The 18,985-nt window shown below is 49.5% G+C and overlaps 1 protein-coding gene and 1 long non-coding RNA gene across 3 annotated transcripts in view; one reads left to right on the forward strand and one right to left on the reverse strand.

Moving 5' to 3' along the window:
• Positions 1 to 1,964: 1,964 nt before the first annotated feature.
• The window catches only part of RGMA (repulsive guidance molecule BMP co-receptor a), a 45,703-nt gene continuing 28,682 nt past the window's right edge, over positions 1,965 to 18,985 (forward strand). The window contains exon 1 of one of the 2 annotated variants that reach the window (XM_072798552.1): positions 1,965 to 2,112. In XM_072798552.1, coding sequence (XP_072654653.1) covers positions 2,099 to 2,112 — 14 coding nt within the window. In that variant the 5' untranslated portion in view covers positions 1,965 to 2,098. Of the gene's footprint in view, positions 2,113 to 17,382; positions 18,876 to 18,985 lie in introns of those variants that run through there. The other variant, XM_072798542.1, reaches the window with a different exon arrangement.
• LOC140617324 (uncharacterized) lies at positions 2,160 to 7,992 on the reverse strand. Its single transcript, XR_012017566.1, has 3 exons — positions 7,693 to 7,992; positions 5,740 to 5,802; positions 2,160 to 3,974 (listed from the first exon to the last, which is right to left on the reverse strand). It is a non-coding gene; the product is annotated as an uncharacterized lncRNA (long non-coding RNA).

The following is an 18,985-nucleotide window of genomic DNA, read 5'->3' on the forward strand; positions in this document are numbered from 1 at the left end:
GCTCTCCAAAGGCTTCATTTTAAAACAAGATATTTCCACTTAACAGATCTTTTGCCAACACCAAGCAATTTGGAAGAGCAATAAGAAATCCACCATCTGGGTGATAATCAGAGATTCTTGTAGATGCTATTACATGCCAGACGCTGGGGATGCAATGAGGACCTGCCCTCACGGTGCTTATAGTCTGGTGGGAGAGGCCTACACTTATGGAAAGGTCAGCCTAAGGAATACATTACTGAGAAGTGAGATCAGTGTTTGGCAGGAAAAGCATGGGGTGCTGGGAGAGCCATTCCCTAAAGAAGAGATATTGGAGTTGGGCTGAAATATGAATGTGGGGAGAGATTATTCACCCATTTTTAGGTCTAGAGCCCCCCCCCCATACACACACACACACACACACACACACCAGCTGGGGGTGCCGGCACATGCACACACATACACACTTAGTACAACTCCATTTATTCCTGAAGAACCTAAGGCCCAGCAGAGCTCCATGTCTTGCCCAAGGTCAGGGCTAATTATAGAAACCGGCCATCCCAATATCTAATCCCTTCCTGTTAAATCACATGGATTTTATTTACATCCCCACCATAGATTATTTCAATACATTTGGCCAATAAAACGCAGAATATTCAGTCAAAACCACATCCTTCTAGACCACAAGCATAAATAACGATCGTGTTTTAATGTGGATGATACCTCTTCATTTTGCAAATCCAAGTTCTCATCATATCAAAATCCAAGACAGTTTGTTTTCAGTAAGAACGGGAAGGTCATAACCCTGTCTAAAACGCACTGGCAAATCTCTCTAACCGTGCAATGCCAATTTGGGCGTGAGCTGTGTGTTTAGGCTGACTTCACGCCCCAGCTGGGGTTTCAGATTTGCACATGGCGATTGGGTGGCTTTTTACTGTTGCCCTGCGAGGATCTTTCCCTGGATGCCCGAAGCTTCTGGGGATTTACCGCTGTCCTCGCTGATGCCTGTGCCTGCGCTGCGCGGTGAAACATTCTTCTGAAAAGCCTTGAAAAGCCGGTGAGAATCCACTTGCAGTCTGTGCGCTTGCACGTAAAAGCAAGGACTCGCAAGAACCGCAGAGGATCACAGTCTGACCCAAGGCTACTCCGGGGAGCTGCTGCAATGGGGAGGGGATGTGATACGGTCTTCTTACTCTACACACGCCTGGGTTGTGTAGAATTGTACACAAGGACGTACTGGTGTATGACACATTCAATACACATATATATTTAATGCATATATGTGCGTGTGTGTTATTTCCAAGAAAAATCATAAACAAAACTAACATCTCAACAGAACAAAGGTGCTTCTCCGCAGAGAGCAGAAGCGTTTGTTTCTTCTGGATGGAACTGTCCATTCCAGAAAGCTCAGAGTAACTCCAGATCGACCAGCCCAGAACTGAAGGTGGAAAACGTGCCCTCCGCAGCATCCCAGCGGGAAATTTGGAAAGTTGGAGGCGCCCCGAGGTCGCCGCGCTCGCGGTCCGCGCCCGCCTTGCCGGTGCATCTCGGCAGGTCCTGACTTTACCGCGCGTGAACCGCCGCCCAACCCGAGCGGGTGCGGGGGGTGCGGCCGCGGCGGGGCGGGGCCCGGAGAGCGCGGCCCCCACCCCCACCCCCGCCCCCGCCCCCGCCCCCCAGCCCCGCCCGCGCTCGCCCCCCGCCCGCGCCCGGGGCGCCCGGCCCGCCCCCTCCCCTCGCGCGCAAACGAAGCTCGCGACGCGCTCGGCGGCGGGCGGGGGCCGGGCGGGGGCCGGGCGGGGGCCGGGCGAGGGAGGGGGCTGGCCCGAGCTGCCCGGCTCCGCAGTTGTCTCCCGAGCGCGGGCTGTGCCGCCCGAGCCTCTGGGCTGCGGAAGCGCGGGCCGTTGGCTCCCGGGCCGGCTCCTCCAGGCGCTCGCAGGCATGCAGCCCGGGAGCAGGCGGCGCGCCCCGGGCCGCTGCTGAGCCGGCCGGGGCGCGGGGAGCGGGGAGCAGCGCCGGCCCAGCCCCTCCCACCTCGCCCCGGGGCCCACGAGCGGCGCCCCCGCACCCCCTCTCCGCGCGCAGCCCCGCCAGCGCCACCCCCCGCGGGCCGCAGGGGCCCATGCAGCCGCCAAGGTAAGCGCGGGCCGGGAGCTGGGCGGACCCGGCTCCGCCGTCCCCGAGGCGCCCCGGCACCCGCGGGGCCACGGCAGTGCTGAGCCGCCAGCCCCGCGCCGCGTCTCGCTCCCGCCTTGCGCCCGCCTTGCCCAAACTCGGAGCTTTGCTGCGCCCCGATCGCTCTAGCTCTTGGCAGCAGTAAAGTTTCTGTGGTTTAGTATTTGCTCTTTCTTCCTGCGATGCTCTCCGCGGGCCGCCGGCAGCGCGTGCTTGGGCCGAGCCGGCGAGCGCCTCCTGGGCCGCGTGCGGGCGGGGAGCCCCGGTCCTGCGGCGCGTCTGCTCCTCTCCGCCGCGGGACGGAGCGGGCGGAGGGCCGACCGCCGTGCACCCCCATTGGCCCGGCTGCCCCGGGTCCCCTCCTCCTGCTCCCGCCTGGCTGCCTGCCCCCGCGGCACGGTCGCGAGACGAGCGCCTGCTCCCGGGGCCCTGGGCGCTGCTTGGTCGGGACTCGGGTCCGAGCGGTCCCTAGAACCGGGCGCACCGGAGCGCGGGAGGGTCCGGGACTTGGGTCTGTGCTCGCGGATCGGAGCCCCGAGGGTGTGGCGGGCGGGGCGCGGACACGGTTCCACGCCCGGCTCGCGCCGTGGCTCCCCCAGGGAACCGGCCGAAGCCGGGGTACAGGTGTACTGAGGGGGAGGGCCCACGGGAGGGCAGGGACGCTAGGTTGCAATTCTTGGTTGCATCCCGTTAATGAAATTGCATTAGATTTGCTCGGAGGCACAATCCGTTCCCCCAGATTGAGATTTTTAATAGGAGCCTGCGAGTTGCTATTATGTGGTGTGGCTTCGGAAGGCGTTGAATTGTGTTTATTTAATAAATCGGGTGCCTCGCGGACGGAGCAGGGGAAATCGCGCCATCTAGCGGGGATGGCGAGCCGCGCGTCCCTTTTAGGCAACGAAGTTGTGTGTTCTCAAAGTGAGGAGACTCCAGCCCCAGGTAGAGAGGCGGGATGCGCGCCTCCTGGGAAGAGTCGTCCTGAGGGTCTCCACAGTCTGGTTGAGCGGGAGCGGCCCGACACCCCCAGCGCAGCGCGCCAAGCTCAAGGGACAGCACTGCAGGTTGTACCGCGGGGCAGGAGATCCATCACCTTCTCCATCTGGCTTTAGGGTCCACTAGCAAAAACATGAAATGTTACCTGACAGCTAAGTGGATCCCCGTCGTTTGACCATCTATTGTAGAAACAAAACAAAACAAAAAAACAGAAACGATGCATCGACCTCTTTCTCTTCTCCAGTGCATCACAGAGGGGTGATTTTTCAGGCAGATCTTGAGCCATGACCCCTAGGAAAGAGATCTGCGGTGAAGGGCAGCTGAAGGACGAGTTGGGAAAGGACCTCCTGCCAATCTGTGCAGGGACAGGATAGTACACCAAAATGAAAAATTTTAAACACATATAAAGGGTCTCCTGATGTACCACTGCCATAGCAGGTGCCAGGCAAGCCCCCTCTATGAGGGCTGGGGGTCCCCAGTAAAAGATGAGGGGGGATGACTTTGCTGGGTGACAAGCAGAGCGGACAAAGGCTCTGGGTGGGGCACCCACCCATCCAGGCGGACTCCACAGTCTCCATGGCTGGTTTTTGCTGCCACCTTCCAGGCAGGATGATATTAGCAATGAGGGGATTCTCCCAGTACTAAGGGGTACGCTGGTTCCTTGGAGAGCAGCATGGTGGTCCCCTTGTGGTGAAGACCATTGCCCCCTTGCAGTCCTCTTTGCTGTGGTGGTGGTGGTGGTGGTGGTGGTGAGGGAGGTCCCAGATTCCTTTTAACAATAGCCTCACGCCTACCGTTTCCCTCCCAGGTGATAGACAGCTCCTGGGTATCTGTGGATATAGACATGTGGAATGGTGGGTGGCGGATCTGCCTCCCCCGTTGCTGTCTCTACCCCTGCAAGTGTCTATTTAATAACCAGATTTGTAACAAAAAGGGTCTTGCGGTAACCTGGCATCTTATTCAAGGATGACTTATTCTCTGACCTTTGCTTAGAAACCCCTTACAAGGCATGACTGCTTTCCCCCCAGGGTGTGTCATAACACAGAATGGAGCCAGGAACAGCTCCTATTTGATAGGACCCTTTGGCCACCCTGGGATGGGCCAAATACAGGAATTCTTAGATGAGAAGATGCAAAGTAAAATGAATAGGTACTCAACATCCCTAACATTGGGACAGGAAGTTTTTTCAAGCCACTGTCACACTGCTGCTCACCAGAACAGGTGCTGGCATTTCCATTTCTCTAAAGACACTCATGTCCAGAGCAGGATAGCTCAGGTTCTGCAAGTCGAAAGTGCCTTTTCCCCTTTGACCTTGCTACCAAATGAATTAAACTCAAAGCACTTGGGCAGCCCAGGTGGCTCAGCGGTTTAGCGCCGCCTTCAGCCCAGGGCGTGATCCTGGAGTCCCAGGATGAGTCCCACGTCAGGCTCCCTGCATGGAGCCTGCTTCTCCCTCTGCCTGTGTCTCTGCCTCTCTCTCTGTCTCTCTCTGTGTCTCTCATGAATAAATAAATACAATCTTTAATAAATAAAAAATAAACTCAAAGCACTTGTTGTTACCAAGTGTGGCCCCCAAATGTGGTCATGCCTTAGGTGGTAGGATCACCAATCTCTTGAGAAGTCTACCATCCAGGGAAAAGAGACGGGGATGTACCCAAGTGAAACTGAGCATAAACGATCTGGGATCACTGGAAACCAGTGCAGGCTCATTTGAATCTCTTGGTTCTATGAAAACAAGGCACCACTCCATAAAGATCATTGTTCTAGAACCTGACTTATAATATCCCAGAGGTAATTTCAAATAACTTTTAAGCGACTCTGGGTGTTTCTGTGGCTCTTTAAGGAGAATGGTGTTGCCTTTCAAACAACAGCCATTGTTTATTCATTCGAAGGACATAACATAAATTTGCCCCGAAGAAGGGAGGCTCCAGGCTCCCCCACCTGTCTGGTATCCAGCCCTATGCAAAGGACAGACTCCTTTTTGACCAAATGACAGTGTAATTTCAGCCTCCGATCCTTTCATAGCAATAGAGGTAGGAAGGAGCAATGAACAGGACAGTGGAAAAACTAAGGACTGCCTTACTCGATTGTGCATACAAGGTCAGGCCGAAGTCAGTTTCCTTGGTGATGAATAAACGTGTTTTAAAAGGATGCCCAGGGATCCCTGGGTGGCTCAGTGGTTTAGTGCCTGCCTTTGGCCCAGGGCGTGATCCTGGAGTCCCAGGATCGAGTCCCACATCGGGCTCCCTGCATGGAGCCTGCTTCTCCCTCTGCCTCTCTCTCTCTCTCATGAATAAATAAAATAAAATAAAATAAAATAAAATAAAATAAAATAAAATAAAATAAAAAGGATGCCCAGTTTCTTAGCTAGGTGTGACCCTATGAGTAGAGCCGAGGGGTCTTGAGGCAAGAATGCCTGCTGACATGTGAAACTTTTTCTAATTCTAAGGGCAGTGAGAAGGCATTTTGAAACCGGGGCAGAAATTAACAAAGCACATGCAAATACCTTTCATAGCCTCATTTAAAAAATTTAAAGTCACTTTAAATTTTACTTTAAACTACTTTGACGAATATAAAAATGCCCTCTGTACTTACTTGTCTTATAAAATTATTATCACGTCCAGAGTAGGAGGGTGAAGAATTAAAGTGTAGCAAACCCTGTTTATGCAGGAAAAAACAAAAAATAAAAAACAAAAAAAAAAAACAAAGAGTCCAGTGAGTTTATTTCTTGTTTATCAATTGTCTGTTTAAAGCAGCGCTGCAAGATGAAGAACTTTCTAGAATCGGGATACTAGATTTGCCAGAGTCTGAAAAATCTGGCAAAAACTTGGAAACAAAAGATTCCGTCGCCTGTCGGGTACATCAAGGCCAGTTCCTATAGATTCTGCAGCCTCCACAGGGCAGAGCAGAGATCAGCAGGTAGGAGTAAAAATGCCCTAAAACGTATTGATTTGTATCTGGGAGGCATTGTTTAGGGGTTACCAGCCCCCATGGCTGCAACTTGGGTTTTATTTTTCCATCCTCGGGAACTCTCCTACTCAAGGTCTTTGCAGCAGCTTGCCTGGCTGATAGCAGCAATTTGTCCTCTTTCCTGATAATGCTCAGCTCTTCTGCCCTCCTGAGCACAGAGATCCTGGCCACATCCTCAAGAAACATCTCAGTACCATTTATTCTTTATTCTCAGCACACCATTCTTCTGAAGATGGGCCCAAACAATTTTTTCACCCTCTTTTGGCACGGTGAGGACTTTTGTCTTGCTTGGTGACTTTTTGAAAGGAGCTCAGGTGGAAGCACACCAGCATACAAAGGCTCACCATTATGGCCCCCTAAACATTCATGTCAGAGGCGGCGTCGGCCACAGGGCAGGCACTCTACTTTTATACATTTGGCTCATCTGTGCCATGGTGTGTCTCTGCCCAGCCAGTTAGCTATTTAAAAACCACGATGCCTCATTGTGCCAGGTGCTTCCACAAAGTTCTATGCTCTCTCTCAAAGTCTAATCCTCTTTTGCGATCACAAGGTGTTGCTGGTTACCTCCTGACGGGATGGATGCCATATTACTTGGCAATCTGGGAGGCTTGCTGGGAAAACACCTGCTGGGCAAAAGGGACTTTGAGATTTGCTGCCAGTGTGCATTTTCAGCTCCTAATGCTGGCATCCTGGAGAAGAGACTGCTCTCACAGGAACGTCTCCCTTGAGCTGCTGAGAGCTTAAGCTACACCATGGTGTTGCTACCTCTGCAGCCTTTTTTGGGGGGGGGATTTTAAATTGATCATAGCCCCTTGGTCAAGTGCATGCCCTAGACAGCGGCCACAGAGTCCCAAGCAAATATAAGTCCTAATGACTTCTACAATGGCCTTTGTGATAAAGCGTCTCCCCTGACTCCCAGGGCTGTCCCTTGATGCATCTCTTAAAAAAGACCCTCATGGGGCTCACCAAAAACCCACTCTTTTGTTTTGAATTGACCAATCTGGCCTTAGCACAGAAACCCTCAAACGCTCTACCCGTGGACCCTAATAAAGGCTTGAGCCCCGGTCCTGCCTCTCTCTGCACTCTCCCTTGACCCCGACTCCATGGGGTCCCTCCAAGTGTGTGCCATGCTCTTCCTTTAGGATCTGTTAATAATAAACTTCTCTATTTCAGTTTCTCCTGTAGTCTACCCTTGAACCATGGCTCACCATCCAGCACCCTGTGCTCTCCTTAACAAGTGATAATTTGACAGAGTCTCATAACAGAAAAACACATGGAAATGCATATCTCTTTCACAGAATCATAAACACTGTAGGGTTTCCTCAAAACAATTGGTACTTTGGAAACAATAAGAATTAATGTTTGTTTGAAAGTGTGAGCATATAATATGCTTTCACTTAAATTTAATTTAATGTCCATTATGGAAAGAGGTAGAGTATAAATATAATTTATTATATTTATTATAATTTATTATATTTATAATAATAATAAATAAATATTACATTTTCTCAGATTGGCTTCCATTTATGCAAGAGAGGCAAAGCAACAAGAAAGGTAGAGTTTAGAGACCAGTCTTACCTGTAGGCACTATGAGGTTCACAATGGCCTCCCCTCAGCGGGTCCGGACCTGCCAGTAACCCCTCACTGTTACGTTTGGCAGGTCATTTTGTTCCAGAACAAGGGATTCCTGGGACATTAATTATTTATGTTGCTTCACATCCTTCAGTGCAGCCAAACAGTTTGATATTCACATTTCAGAATACTGAGTTCAAAATGTGTCTTTAAGTATCTCAAGAGCATATGGTAAGGTAAAGCCAGCTGCCACCCTTTCCTCGGCTGTGAGGGTTTCAGCTTGCTTTTATTTTTCTCTGCTGCGATCTCTAAGCTCCCAAGTGTCTGATTTCTTTATGAGTAAATGGATGCTATTGGCAGAATCTACTTCAGGCCTAGTTAGAAATCTATTACCTTTCCTGAGCCTGGGTCAGGAGTCAACGAGGATAAAGCACACCCAAGCCTTCCCTTTCTGAGGCAATGACCAATCTCTAGGGGCAGAAGCACACTAGTTTTGAATTTGAGACAGGGTTCGAAAGGCTTGTGGTTTGAAAGGACAACAATGAATTAATAACTCCAGATAGTTTTACCTAAACATCTTGTTGTGTAATATTTACTTCATCATTCAGAGGCTATATCCAAGTAAACATTCTATGAAAACTTGACCTAAAAATACCATTTAATACCCCAAAGAAAGAAGAGGAATTCTATAACTATTCCAACTGCCTAAATCTTAAAGGGGCTGGAGGAGATTGTTCAGGGAAGTTGTTCTTTTCTTAAAACATTTTTAAATTTGTGTTTATTTCTGGAAAACAGCTATCTCCAAATACATCCTCATTTCTTGCATTCTTTTTTGGTTTTTGAGGTAGGCCACACTCCAACGTGGGGCTCAACGTCACAGCCGTGAGATCAAGAGTCACATACTGTACCAACTGAGCCAGCAGGTGCACATTCCCCACGCCTATATTCTCATTTCAAACACAAAACCAGCTATTCTACAAGTGGGAAATATTATTTGATTAACAGAAAAAAGTAAACCCCAGATGAAGATGAGAAGCAGCTGTGGTTTGGTGGGGAAAAACACTAAACTCAGCATCATAAGGCCAGGGTGTGAGGCTCTCCCTGCCCTTGGTTTTTTGTTCTTGTTTTTGTTTTTGGTTTTTTTAGTGACCTTGAACAAGTCACTTAATCTCCCAGAGTTTCAATGTCCTCCTTTATGAAATGAAGACAGCTGTTCCCATGACACAATTGAGACAACTCAACAGTTATATGGGAGTCTGCCGCATAGTGGCCACTCAAGAGAACTTGAGTGTCACTGGTAATGCAATTAGAACCCATGCAGGAGTCAGGGGTATCCAGGAGTCCCTGGAGAATTCTGCAGATTTCCCCTCTGTGCCCACACAGACAAAGGCTCCAGCAGAATCTGGTGCACAATAGACACTATGTTCTAATCCAAACACCAATTCTTGCCCGTGATGTAAAACTAATATTGTCAGCTACTTACCAGCACTCACTCTATGCCAAGTATGTGTTCTCAAAAGTGTGGGCATATAATAACTCATCTAATCCTCCTAGTAATACTTGGAGGGAGCTAAAGCATATCACCACTTTACAGATGAGATAACTGAGATTTAAGGAGAGCCGGTGTTCAGACTGCGTGTTCTTAGCCGGCATGCTGTGTTGACTCTCTCGTGTCCAAGTGAAGCCTCTGACAGATTTAAAAGAGAAAACAATGCGGGGGGGGGAAGGATGTCCCATAAAGCGACACATTTGTTCATGTTTCTACACTGGCATTTTTCCCCACCTCCCATCAGCCAGCGATCCTCTTTATTTCAGCTTTGCATTAGCCATTCTAAACAGTTTTGAATTTGATGAATAACTTGGTTATCTGTTTCTATTGCTAAATGTCTATGGTATTTGTGCTTGGCACCAAATTGTTCATTAATCCAAATCCTCCAGCCTTCTGCTGGTTGAGAGAGACAGACTCACTGTCAGTTCAAACAGTTGCCATTTGGTGGATAAATGGTTCCAAGCTGGTTCTTCTCCCCAGTACTTACTGGAATGGGGAGAAGTAAACACTGGGTGGTCTGTTCTCCATTACAGGAACCTGGTGTGTCTTGGTATGGGTACCCAAAAGTTTCTTTAAAACAAGAAGGTACTGGGGCCCCTGGGTGGCTCAGTTGATTAAGCATCCAGCTCTTGATTTCAGCCCAGGTCATATTCTCGGGGTCGTGGGACTGAGTCCCATGTGCGTCTCTGCACTCAGCAGGGAGTCTGCTTGGGATTCTCTCCCTCCGTCCTTCCCCCCACTCTCTCTCTTTCTCTCAAATAAAATAAATATAGAAGAAGAAGAAGAAGAGAAGAAGAAGAAGAAGAAGAAGAAGAAGAAGAAGAAGAAGAAGAGAAGAAGAAGAAGAAGAAGAAGAAGAAGAAGAAAGAAAGAAAGAAAGAAAGAAAGAAAGAAAGAAAGAAAGAAAGAAAGAAAGAAAAGGTTATTAAATGTTTTTAAGCCATGGTTTCAGGTGTACAGTGGTACTGCTCGAGGATCCTTGCTGAAGAATTTCATGGTGACACTAAAACATAAAAGTGTCACTCTTCAAATAACATTTCCTACTAGCTTGGCCACATTTTTACCTGGAAAACCCAGAAATGTTCCAGATGAGGCCTCAGAATGGCTCCTTGGAGTCAGGTGTGAGCAAAGCCAGTTAGTGACAGAGCCAACATGGGTTCCCGGGACCCCGGGGGCAGCTGGGCCATGATTCTGCCACGTGCAGAGCTGAGGGTCCAGAGACAGGACAGAGCATGCAGAGGTGAAGCCGCCCCAAAGCCTGGGCCGCTTGCTTTCTCCAGATCCACCGCAATGTCTCAGAAGTCTCAGTCTGCACACTGACAATTAAGCAATGCACAGATGCTATCATTTTCATACTGGCTTTGTAGGCAGAAGAATTTGTGAGTCGTAGACCAGGTGGTAAGTATGCTCCAGAGTCACAGTCATGAGGCTCACAAGAAAAGTGAGGGGACACTTTAATATATGAAACTTCCAACTATACGCTAGTCTGTAATCCCCAGAGGGAGAGACGTGAGAAGCCTCAAAAGAAAAAAATGTAGGCTGCCTCAAGAGTTTACTGAGAAACTCAGAAGTCAAGAAGGGAGGTGAGACAAGGTGGGAGGGGGTGCTCAGATCCAAACACCATGGAAATGCGACCCCAGAAACTGTTAGCAGGTAAGCAGGAAGGAGGGCTCCAGCCCAGCCTCTGTAGGCAGGGATCACCAAGGGAGTCTGAGCAAGAGGATGAGCACAGGAGGGGAAGTAGGATTAGTAGAGGCAGAGGGAAGACCTGACATCTCTGTGCCTGGGAAGGAGTTGGTGAGCTCATCAGAGGTGGCGTGACCGCCAGGAGTCACCCGTACCCCACTCTGCCACCAAGCCGTCCAGGTGACCTCTGGCGGCTTACCGACCTTCTGTGGTGTAAGTGGGGGTGAACATAAGCGGTCTGACTTCCAAATGAGAGAGGATGGAATAAGCATCTTTCAAGAGGAATGGAAATCCAAGAAGAGGAAAGGATGAAATCTGTCCGTACATCTGTAAATCCCCTTTGTGAGCTCAATTCTCTGACTGCTTAGCTCCCACCATGATGGAAGAGTTCACAGGAATATTTAACAGAGAGGAAAAGTAAAATAGGAAATGCCTACTGGGAGGTTGCTAATCATTTTGGGTGAAATGATAGCTACGGAGGTAGATTGATTGCTTTTTTATATGTGACTATGTGCCCATGGAAATGTCTAGGGAGATGCACATGAAACTCTTAATAGTTATTACCTCCAGGGAGAGTCACCTAATTTCACTTGATGAGAAGTTGACTTTTTTTAACATGTGCATCTATTACTCTTTCCATTTTTAAGAAAGAAATTTGATGCTGGACCGAAGGACATGGAAAGTGCAGAAAATTGTTACTCTGGCATTTCCTTTAAAAAAACAAACAAACCCTTTTATATCTTCCCAGCACAGTGAATGTTTCCATGCCCACCATCAGGGGTGTGTTTCCTAGAGGTTCTGTGGGGGGTACTTCATACCGATGTCCCAAGCCCAGCCAGTTCACCAGGCTCTGAGAGTCAACAGCCTCTGTTCCTGGAAGTGGACTCATGAGCAGGAATGCTTACCCAGGCGGCAGTCTGATGTAGTATCCCGACAGGTGAAATTTTGATGGAAGGTGTTCCAGACAGTGTGAGGTTGACAGAATGTAGTTGTCACCAGTCTTCACCGTCAGTGGTCCCATTTGTCAAAGAAGTTACAGAGACTCCCCACCGCACCCCAACTCTGAGACACTCATCAATTTTGTAGAGTTCCAGGTTGATTTACAGTAACAACAATGGAGAGTAAATGTAGGGTTCCCGAGACACCACATAAACACGTACTGAGCATGTGGTGCGGAAGTCATTTGTCTCTATTGAGACAATAGACTCAATCTACATTGAGGGGTCAATCTACAGCAGACATCTGACTGCTCCCCTGAGCTGCCAGGGGGTGGCAGGTGGTGGAGGGGGGGGAGGACTGTCTGCTACTCATCTGAGAACCCCCCAAACCCCCAAAACCTCTGGAGCTGAGTGCTCCAGAACTCGGTGAGTGCTCGTTGAATGAGTAAAACAGAAATGCAGTAAATAAATGAAAAGAAATCTGTCTTCTGTGGGGCAAAACAATGGATTGATCTGATCACATACATTTAAAGCCATGTCAAGAGTAAATAAAATCAGCTAATGTGTCTTAAATCCATATGAAAGAATTCAAAGAAAAAGTGAGATAGTTCTTCAGTTTCTACAGAGAGCTATAGGAATGCCAGGGAAATCTGTGTTTCAAAACATCATTAAAATATTGGAATAAAATCTCACATTTCAATTACTAAGAATAAGCATCCCTCACGGAATAGGGTGTACTCAGAGACAAAGGAAACCTTTGGCAAGAGCTAAGAGAACAACATAGGCCAAAAGAGGAGCACGTTAAGGCTTTCTGAAATCTACAGGGAAGGGGTTCTTTGTGCCACACTAAGGACAAGACTCATAAATGCTCTGGAAGAAGAGAAGCAGGGAGAGGCCCTCTCCCTCAATCTCATGGAAACAAACAGGTCAAGAAAACTCTACGGCCCCCTACCCCCAGCCATCTGGAGGGAAGGGAGCAGGGGTAATTAGAGATGGCAGCCATGTCCTGGTGGCCAGAATGTGCACTGGCCTTCCACACCGGGCCTGCACCCAAGGGTATACACCCTGGGATCCTCTGCCACAAAGGGAGCCCAGCCATCTAGGAAGGGTTACTCTTCACAGCCCCTCTGTGGAATAGATACTAAAAAGTAATATCATCAAGCACATTCTGAAGTCCCAATTAACTGGACATAGCACAACACACTTTCTGAAAAGAGAACATGAAACCAGAGAAGTCTATTAGCATTCTTTGAGGAGGGAGAAACAGGCCTGGAGACGAGGGAGAAACCCAGGGCTGAATTATGTTTAGACTTTCAAAATTCCTCCTGACAAAGTTCCACCCCAAGGATCATTTGCAACAGTGAGTCGCTCTAGAATGTGCGGGGTAAATTGCCATGGATTGGAACTGTCCTTAGAGACAGGAAACAAAAGATAGCATAAACAGGTACTTTTCTGGATGAAGAATTATAAACAGTGGGGATCCCCAAGGATCACTGGTACTCCCAGACTTAGTTTAAATGTCCGTAGATCATCTGAAGGAGAGAATGCTCAGATGCTTCCAGGCCTGCGGTTGAAATGAAGGGTCTGGAGACAGATGGCAGACCAATGGTGGATAACTGGCAGGATAAGCTGATGAGTTAGCAAGGAAGGGCACACTGAAGCTTTAGCGGGGACAAGTCTCCGTCAGTGCATTTCGGAGAACATCGTGCAACTAGTAACAGAATGGACTCTGTCCAGCGTGTTTACAGCCCGGGACAGGATCTTGGGGTCTTTGCAAAGTGTTTGTTTGCTAACGGCCGTGCACAACCAAGTGTTCGGAAAGTGCTAAAAAGCCTTCAGAAACTGCATTGGAAGCTAAGCTAAAAATAGGATTCTCCCTGGGATCCACCCAAACCTGGCAGTGTTATGACTTGCCCCTAGGAAAATAACACCTTGGTACCATAGAAGGGTAAGTAAAGTAATCAGCCAGGTACAAGACTTTTCCTGGGATGCTGGACTGCTTTGTTCTTTTTATTATTATTATTTTATTTAAATTCAGTTTGCCGACACGTAGTAGAACACCCAGTGCTCATCCCATCACTTGCCCTACTTAGTGCTCGTCATGCAGTTACCCCCATCCCCCGACCCCCCTCCCCTTCTGCAACCCTTTGGTTTTTTCCCAGAGTTAGGAGTCTCTCATGGTTTGTCTCCCTCTCTAATTTTTCCCCACCCAGCTTCCCCCCTTCCCTTATGGTCCCTTTCATTATTTCTTACATTCCACATATGAGTGAAACCATATGCTTTGTTCTTTAGAGTGGAAAGATGAAGCCAAAAAGATGATATGGTCAAAGTCTATAAAACCTTGCAAGTTACTATGATGAAGGGGCACCTGGGTGGTGGCTCAGGTGGTTGAGCATCTGCCTTCAGCTCAGGTCATGAGCTCAGGGTCCTCGGATGGGGCTCCTGCATCGGCTCCCTGCTCAGCGGGGAGTGTTCTTCTCCTTCTCCCTCTGCCCCTCCCCTCCCCTCTGCTCATGCTTTCTCTCTCGCTCTCAAATAAAATATATTTTTTTAAAAGTTAGTATGATGAGAAAAACAACTTTAGTTTTTCCAAGTTGCTGCCTGTGCATTTTACAGTGTGAGAACCCTGCTGGCACCCAGTGCCTGGACATTTAGATCAGGACTCAGGTTTAGGGTTCATTCCCTCCAGTAGCTCCTGCTTTTCTTTTCCCAGGATACCTTTTGAATTAACCCTTAGAGTTAAGCCCAAGAAAAGTTAGTGACCTCCACCCCCACTGCCTTACAAGTAGTAGGTGCTTGCTACCCCGCTCTCTGTCTCCTGCTCTTTCTTGACCTGGGATCCTGGGATGGAGGGCTGCCCCTCACCTAGCTCACTTCATGCCCCCCCTTCTGAGATCTTTCTGAGATCTGTAAGTAAGAAGGCTTGTGACTCCAGTTCCCTTATGTGGGTTATCGAAACTGCGCCTTCAGTCAAAACCACCCTGTGGGTCTCGCTTGCCCAAAGTAGGAGCTTGGATGCTGAGGGAACCCCCTGCTGACCCCTTGTGGGGGGCTTGTGCCCCCTCATCACACAGGTCATAATCTGCATATTCCTAATGCAATACACCTGCTCCGGCTTCTCAACACAGTTATGGAGAGAGTGAACAAGGCCTGGTTCATCAAATCTGAGACAGCCAAACCCACGGGAGCCCTTGAAGTTTGAAAGAGGAATTTGAAACTAAGTTTTATTTCGATTAAAGAGGATTGGGTCCCACCCTCAGTTGCAAATTGAAGCAAGTAAGTTCCTCAAAACATGGTATATAGGCAAAAATTTGGGGGTTAAGGTGATGAGAGTAAGTGCAAGCAATTTTACCAGTAAACGACTGATGGATTAGGAGCTGTTGGCAACATACCCCCGCACTCATGAGGTTGGTAAAAGTATTTCTTGGGACCAGTGTTGGACCGTTAGCTCCCTCCTTGTCAGGAGTCTGGGCACACATGTGAGAGAATCCTAAATCAAGCCAGTTTCAACAGAATAAGGAACTTTGTTGGCTCCCACAGCTGGAATGGGTACTCACAGAGCTCGGAGGAGGTGCAGGGAGCCCTGAAAATCTCCACCAGTCCCAGAAAAAGCTCACCAGATAAAATGCAATTTTAGTAAAACCAGTATGACCCTACCAACACAGCTTCCAGGTGCCAACACTCTCCCTCAGGTTGCTACCTGCAGACCTATCCTATGCAGGAACCAGAGACCAGGCCAGCCCCCCACCCCCCCGCCCCCTGCAAGTCTCAGGACTTGATTGGTCCACTTGGGTCATGCACCAGTCACGGCTTTATCGGAAGTGCTTATTAAGTTATCTGTCTCACCTTGACTATTAAGTCCAAGAGGATAAACTGACAGACTCAACCTGAGTCTTCACATGTACCCAGGATTGATGAAGCGTGGCAGGACTTCTAAACCTAGCAAATCCCTACCTGTTAGTCACCTGGGAGAGCTAATGAAAAATGCTGATGCCCAGGCCCTACCCAGGGATTCAGATTCGGCCACTCCGGAATGGGTCCTGGGCAGTGTTCCTGCTAAACTTCCTCAGAATGATGTCCCCAAAGACTAAATCCCTCCTGTTCTTGAGATCTCTGGTTGGGCTCCCAGGTGCTAAGAATGGACACCCTAGCAGAGCACTGCTGGCCCTCCATGCACTTTCCCAAACTCCTGCTCTGTCTTCCTGTGGCCTGATCTCCAACAGCCACCCTCCTGCTTTCCCAGCTCCACAGGCAGGCCACACCTTGGGATGTGTTATACTCACTGCGCCTTCTGCCTGGAATCTTTGCCCTGCTCCTCCTCCCCCCTCCCCTGGCTCTCATCTCCCCCCCCCAACTCTTCCACACTGGGAACACTCCCCCTGCCTGTCCTGTGGGGAGTCTGGGCTGAAGGCCCCTGGCGCCTATGTTCTGATGTCTCCACTGTCAGAGTCTGTGTTCTGCTTTATTGAAAGCGATGGTCACCTGTCTAGCCTTGACTTAAAGCCCAGTGCAGACTTCAATCACTGGAATGAGTGGCCCCGGACTGCACATCAGGCATGTGCTTGGTGTGCTCAGCTCCAGTCTTGTCAGCCAGTCATTGGGTGAATCCTTAACTTTACTCAGCCTCAGTTTCGCATCTGTAAAATGGGGATGATCATAGAACCTACCTTAGCTTCAAGTTGTCTAAAAACATACTTAGCTAGCACTTGACATAATGTGAGAGCACATTGTAATATTCGCCATTATTACAGTCACTCTTACTGAAAAATGCATCCTTCAAAAGATCCTCAAGAGACATCCCACCTTTTCGGAAAAGCCTTCCCTGACCTTCCTCTAATCTCTGTTTCTACCGGCAGTTCAAAGCTAGGAGCTGTCTTATTTAGGTCTTTCGTCCTCCCAGAGACTACCATGCAATAGTCCTGATTATACGTTTATTGACTGATGACTCAGGCCCTGGATTTGGGAGCACCCTGTTTGTACCCAGAGGCAAGGAAAGCTAGAGTCTCTGACACCCCTCACCCCCTGGGAGGACTTCAGCCTTATATAGAACCTCGCCTTTCCGAAACCCCCTGCCCCTCTACCACACAGCCCCATTGCCTAAAGGGGGAGGGTCAGGGGGTAGGAGTAGGGGTAGGGGACCAAGGTTCAGTGCTGGGCCCAACAGCCAGGGTTGGGGGGAAGGGAGCTGGAACCATGCGAGAGAAGATCTCTAACCTGAGGCTCAGAGTACAGCCTGGAGGAGAACCCATAAGGGTCATCCTCTATAACGCGAACTGTTTATATGAAGTCAGCTACACCTTGAGTTAAGTGAGTTTCTTTGGCGAATGGACTGCTGAGTTCCATAGCCCAGTGTTCCAAGATTTCTTATTGCAAAGACCTGTGGAGTTGGAATAAGCTGGTTGGTTTGGCCCATATAGACAGATTGCTCAAGGCCAACACAACCCCATACTGCTTTTTTGCAGGGGCTGGATTTCTCTTGATAGTCTAAACTACAGAAAGGCCAAATCTCCACTTTTATGGTGTCCAAATTCAGCCTCACACGTCTCTCCTCGTGAGTGAGAAAAAAAAAAAAAAAGCCTTCTGCGTCCTTTTCTTAAATCATTTCTTATGTCCTAAGAATTGGATCTCCTCACAAAATGGCACCCTATCCTGTAGCAGGAACTCTGGGGAATTCCCATGGCCCAGTCAATGCCCCTCCCAAATTGTACTGTTGCAGTCTTGCAGTGACAATATTATCAGTCTGCCCTTCCAGATGAAGAAATTGAGGTACAGAGGCTCCAAGTCCTGCTTCCAGAGGTCCACCTCCGGCAAGGACTGCATTGCAAAGGCCTGCTTTCAGGTCTTCAGAAGCCTCCATGGCTTCCCCACTGGGCCGCATTCCCCACTGGAGATGCCACAGCAGTGTCTGTGGTTGATTCATTGTTGGGGGCTGCTGAGGATCCTGATGAATCCCCTCTCATTAGTGAGAAGCTTCAGAACTAACTATGAAGGGCACAGTCCAGCAAATGGTGTGAATTGACGGATGGACCTCAAAGGTACCACTGTGCAGACTGGCTCCGTGCCTGCCTCAGCGGGCCAGGGCTGTTCTGGAGAATAAACCACTAGGTCTGGCCCAAGGATGGGGCCACGCTCCAGAGAAATACCAGTAGAGCCCTGGGCTAGCATTTTGCAAATCGGGGCTTAAAATGAACCCCAGTTTGGGGGAATGGTAATTACAGCCCATTGCACCCAGACCTAACTCTTTGGGGGAGATGTGGGGGTGCAACTTTACAGGCGAGCAGTTGCCTTCGTGGCATCTTGCCCCAAGGAAACAACAGCTTCCTTTTGCCCCATGGCACAGCTGGCTGAAACAGTGAGCTCCCTTTCTCACCTGTTTTTTTGCAGAAGCCAGATTGAGAAGTACGAGTGCCTGGGTTGTGAATTCACGGGAACTGGGGCTTTCTTCCCCTTGCCCAAAGCTTGCTCCTCCAGAGCAACACTCCCTCCTGGCAGGCGGAGTCCTGAGTGCAGGCACAGCCTCGCAGCCTGTGTGGCCTTTCGGCAAGTGAGGACTGCGATAGTGCTTAAGAGAAACATCAAAATTGGATAAAAATTCAGGTTTTTTTTCCAAAGAACCAGATGAGTCGGCTTGGAGGAGAGGTGAGGGGGGGCCAAGGGAGGAATTGGTTCGACTCAAAACACTTGCTCTGGCCTATTTGTGTTCCATCCAAAAGATGTTTCTTGGGGAAAGTTGCCAGTCTCTTAAATATCCCAACAGCGGCAGAAGAGCCCCAGGTCCTAGGCAACCTTGGGGAGGAGACCTTTTTCTCCTGGAAAAATAAGCGACCAAGTTAGGGGAAGTCACCACCCTGATGCCCTCCCAAGAGCGGCCTTGGTGGCCCTACCGTGGCAGCCCCAGGAGGCCGGCCCCGGCGCACCGAAGAGACCGCTGCGTCCACACCTCCTCCGGGGTGGCAGCCGTCCTGCCGCCTCCGTCAGGCTCACAGGCCGCCAACTCGGGAGTGCAGCCCGGGCAAGTACTGGGGAAGCAGCGAGGCGCTTGAAGGGGGTGCGGGAGGCTCGGAGCCCAGGCGGGGTGGGTGGCCTGGGGTGTCGGGGGAGGGAGCCGCGAGGTGCCTTGGCTGCT

This window comes from Canis lupus, chromosome 2 (assembly GCF_048164855.1).
Source record: "Canis lupus baileyi chromosome 2, mCanLup2.hap1, whole genome shotgun sequence".
Lineage (NCBI taxonomy): Eukaryota > Metazoa > Chordata > Mammalia > Carnivora > Canidae > Canis > Canis lupus.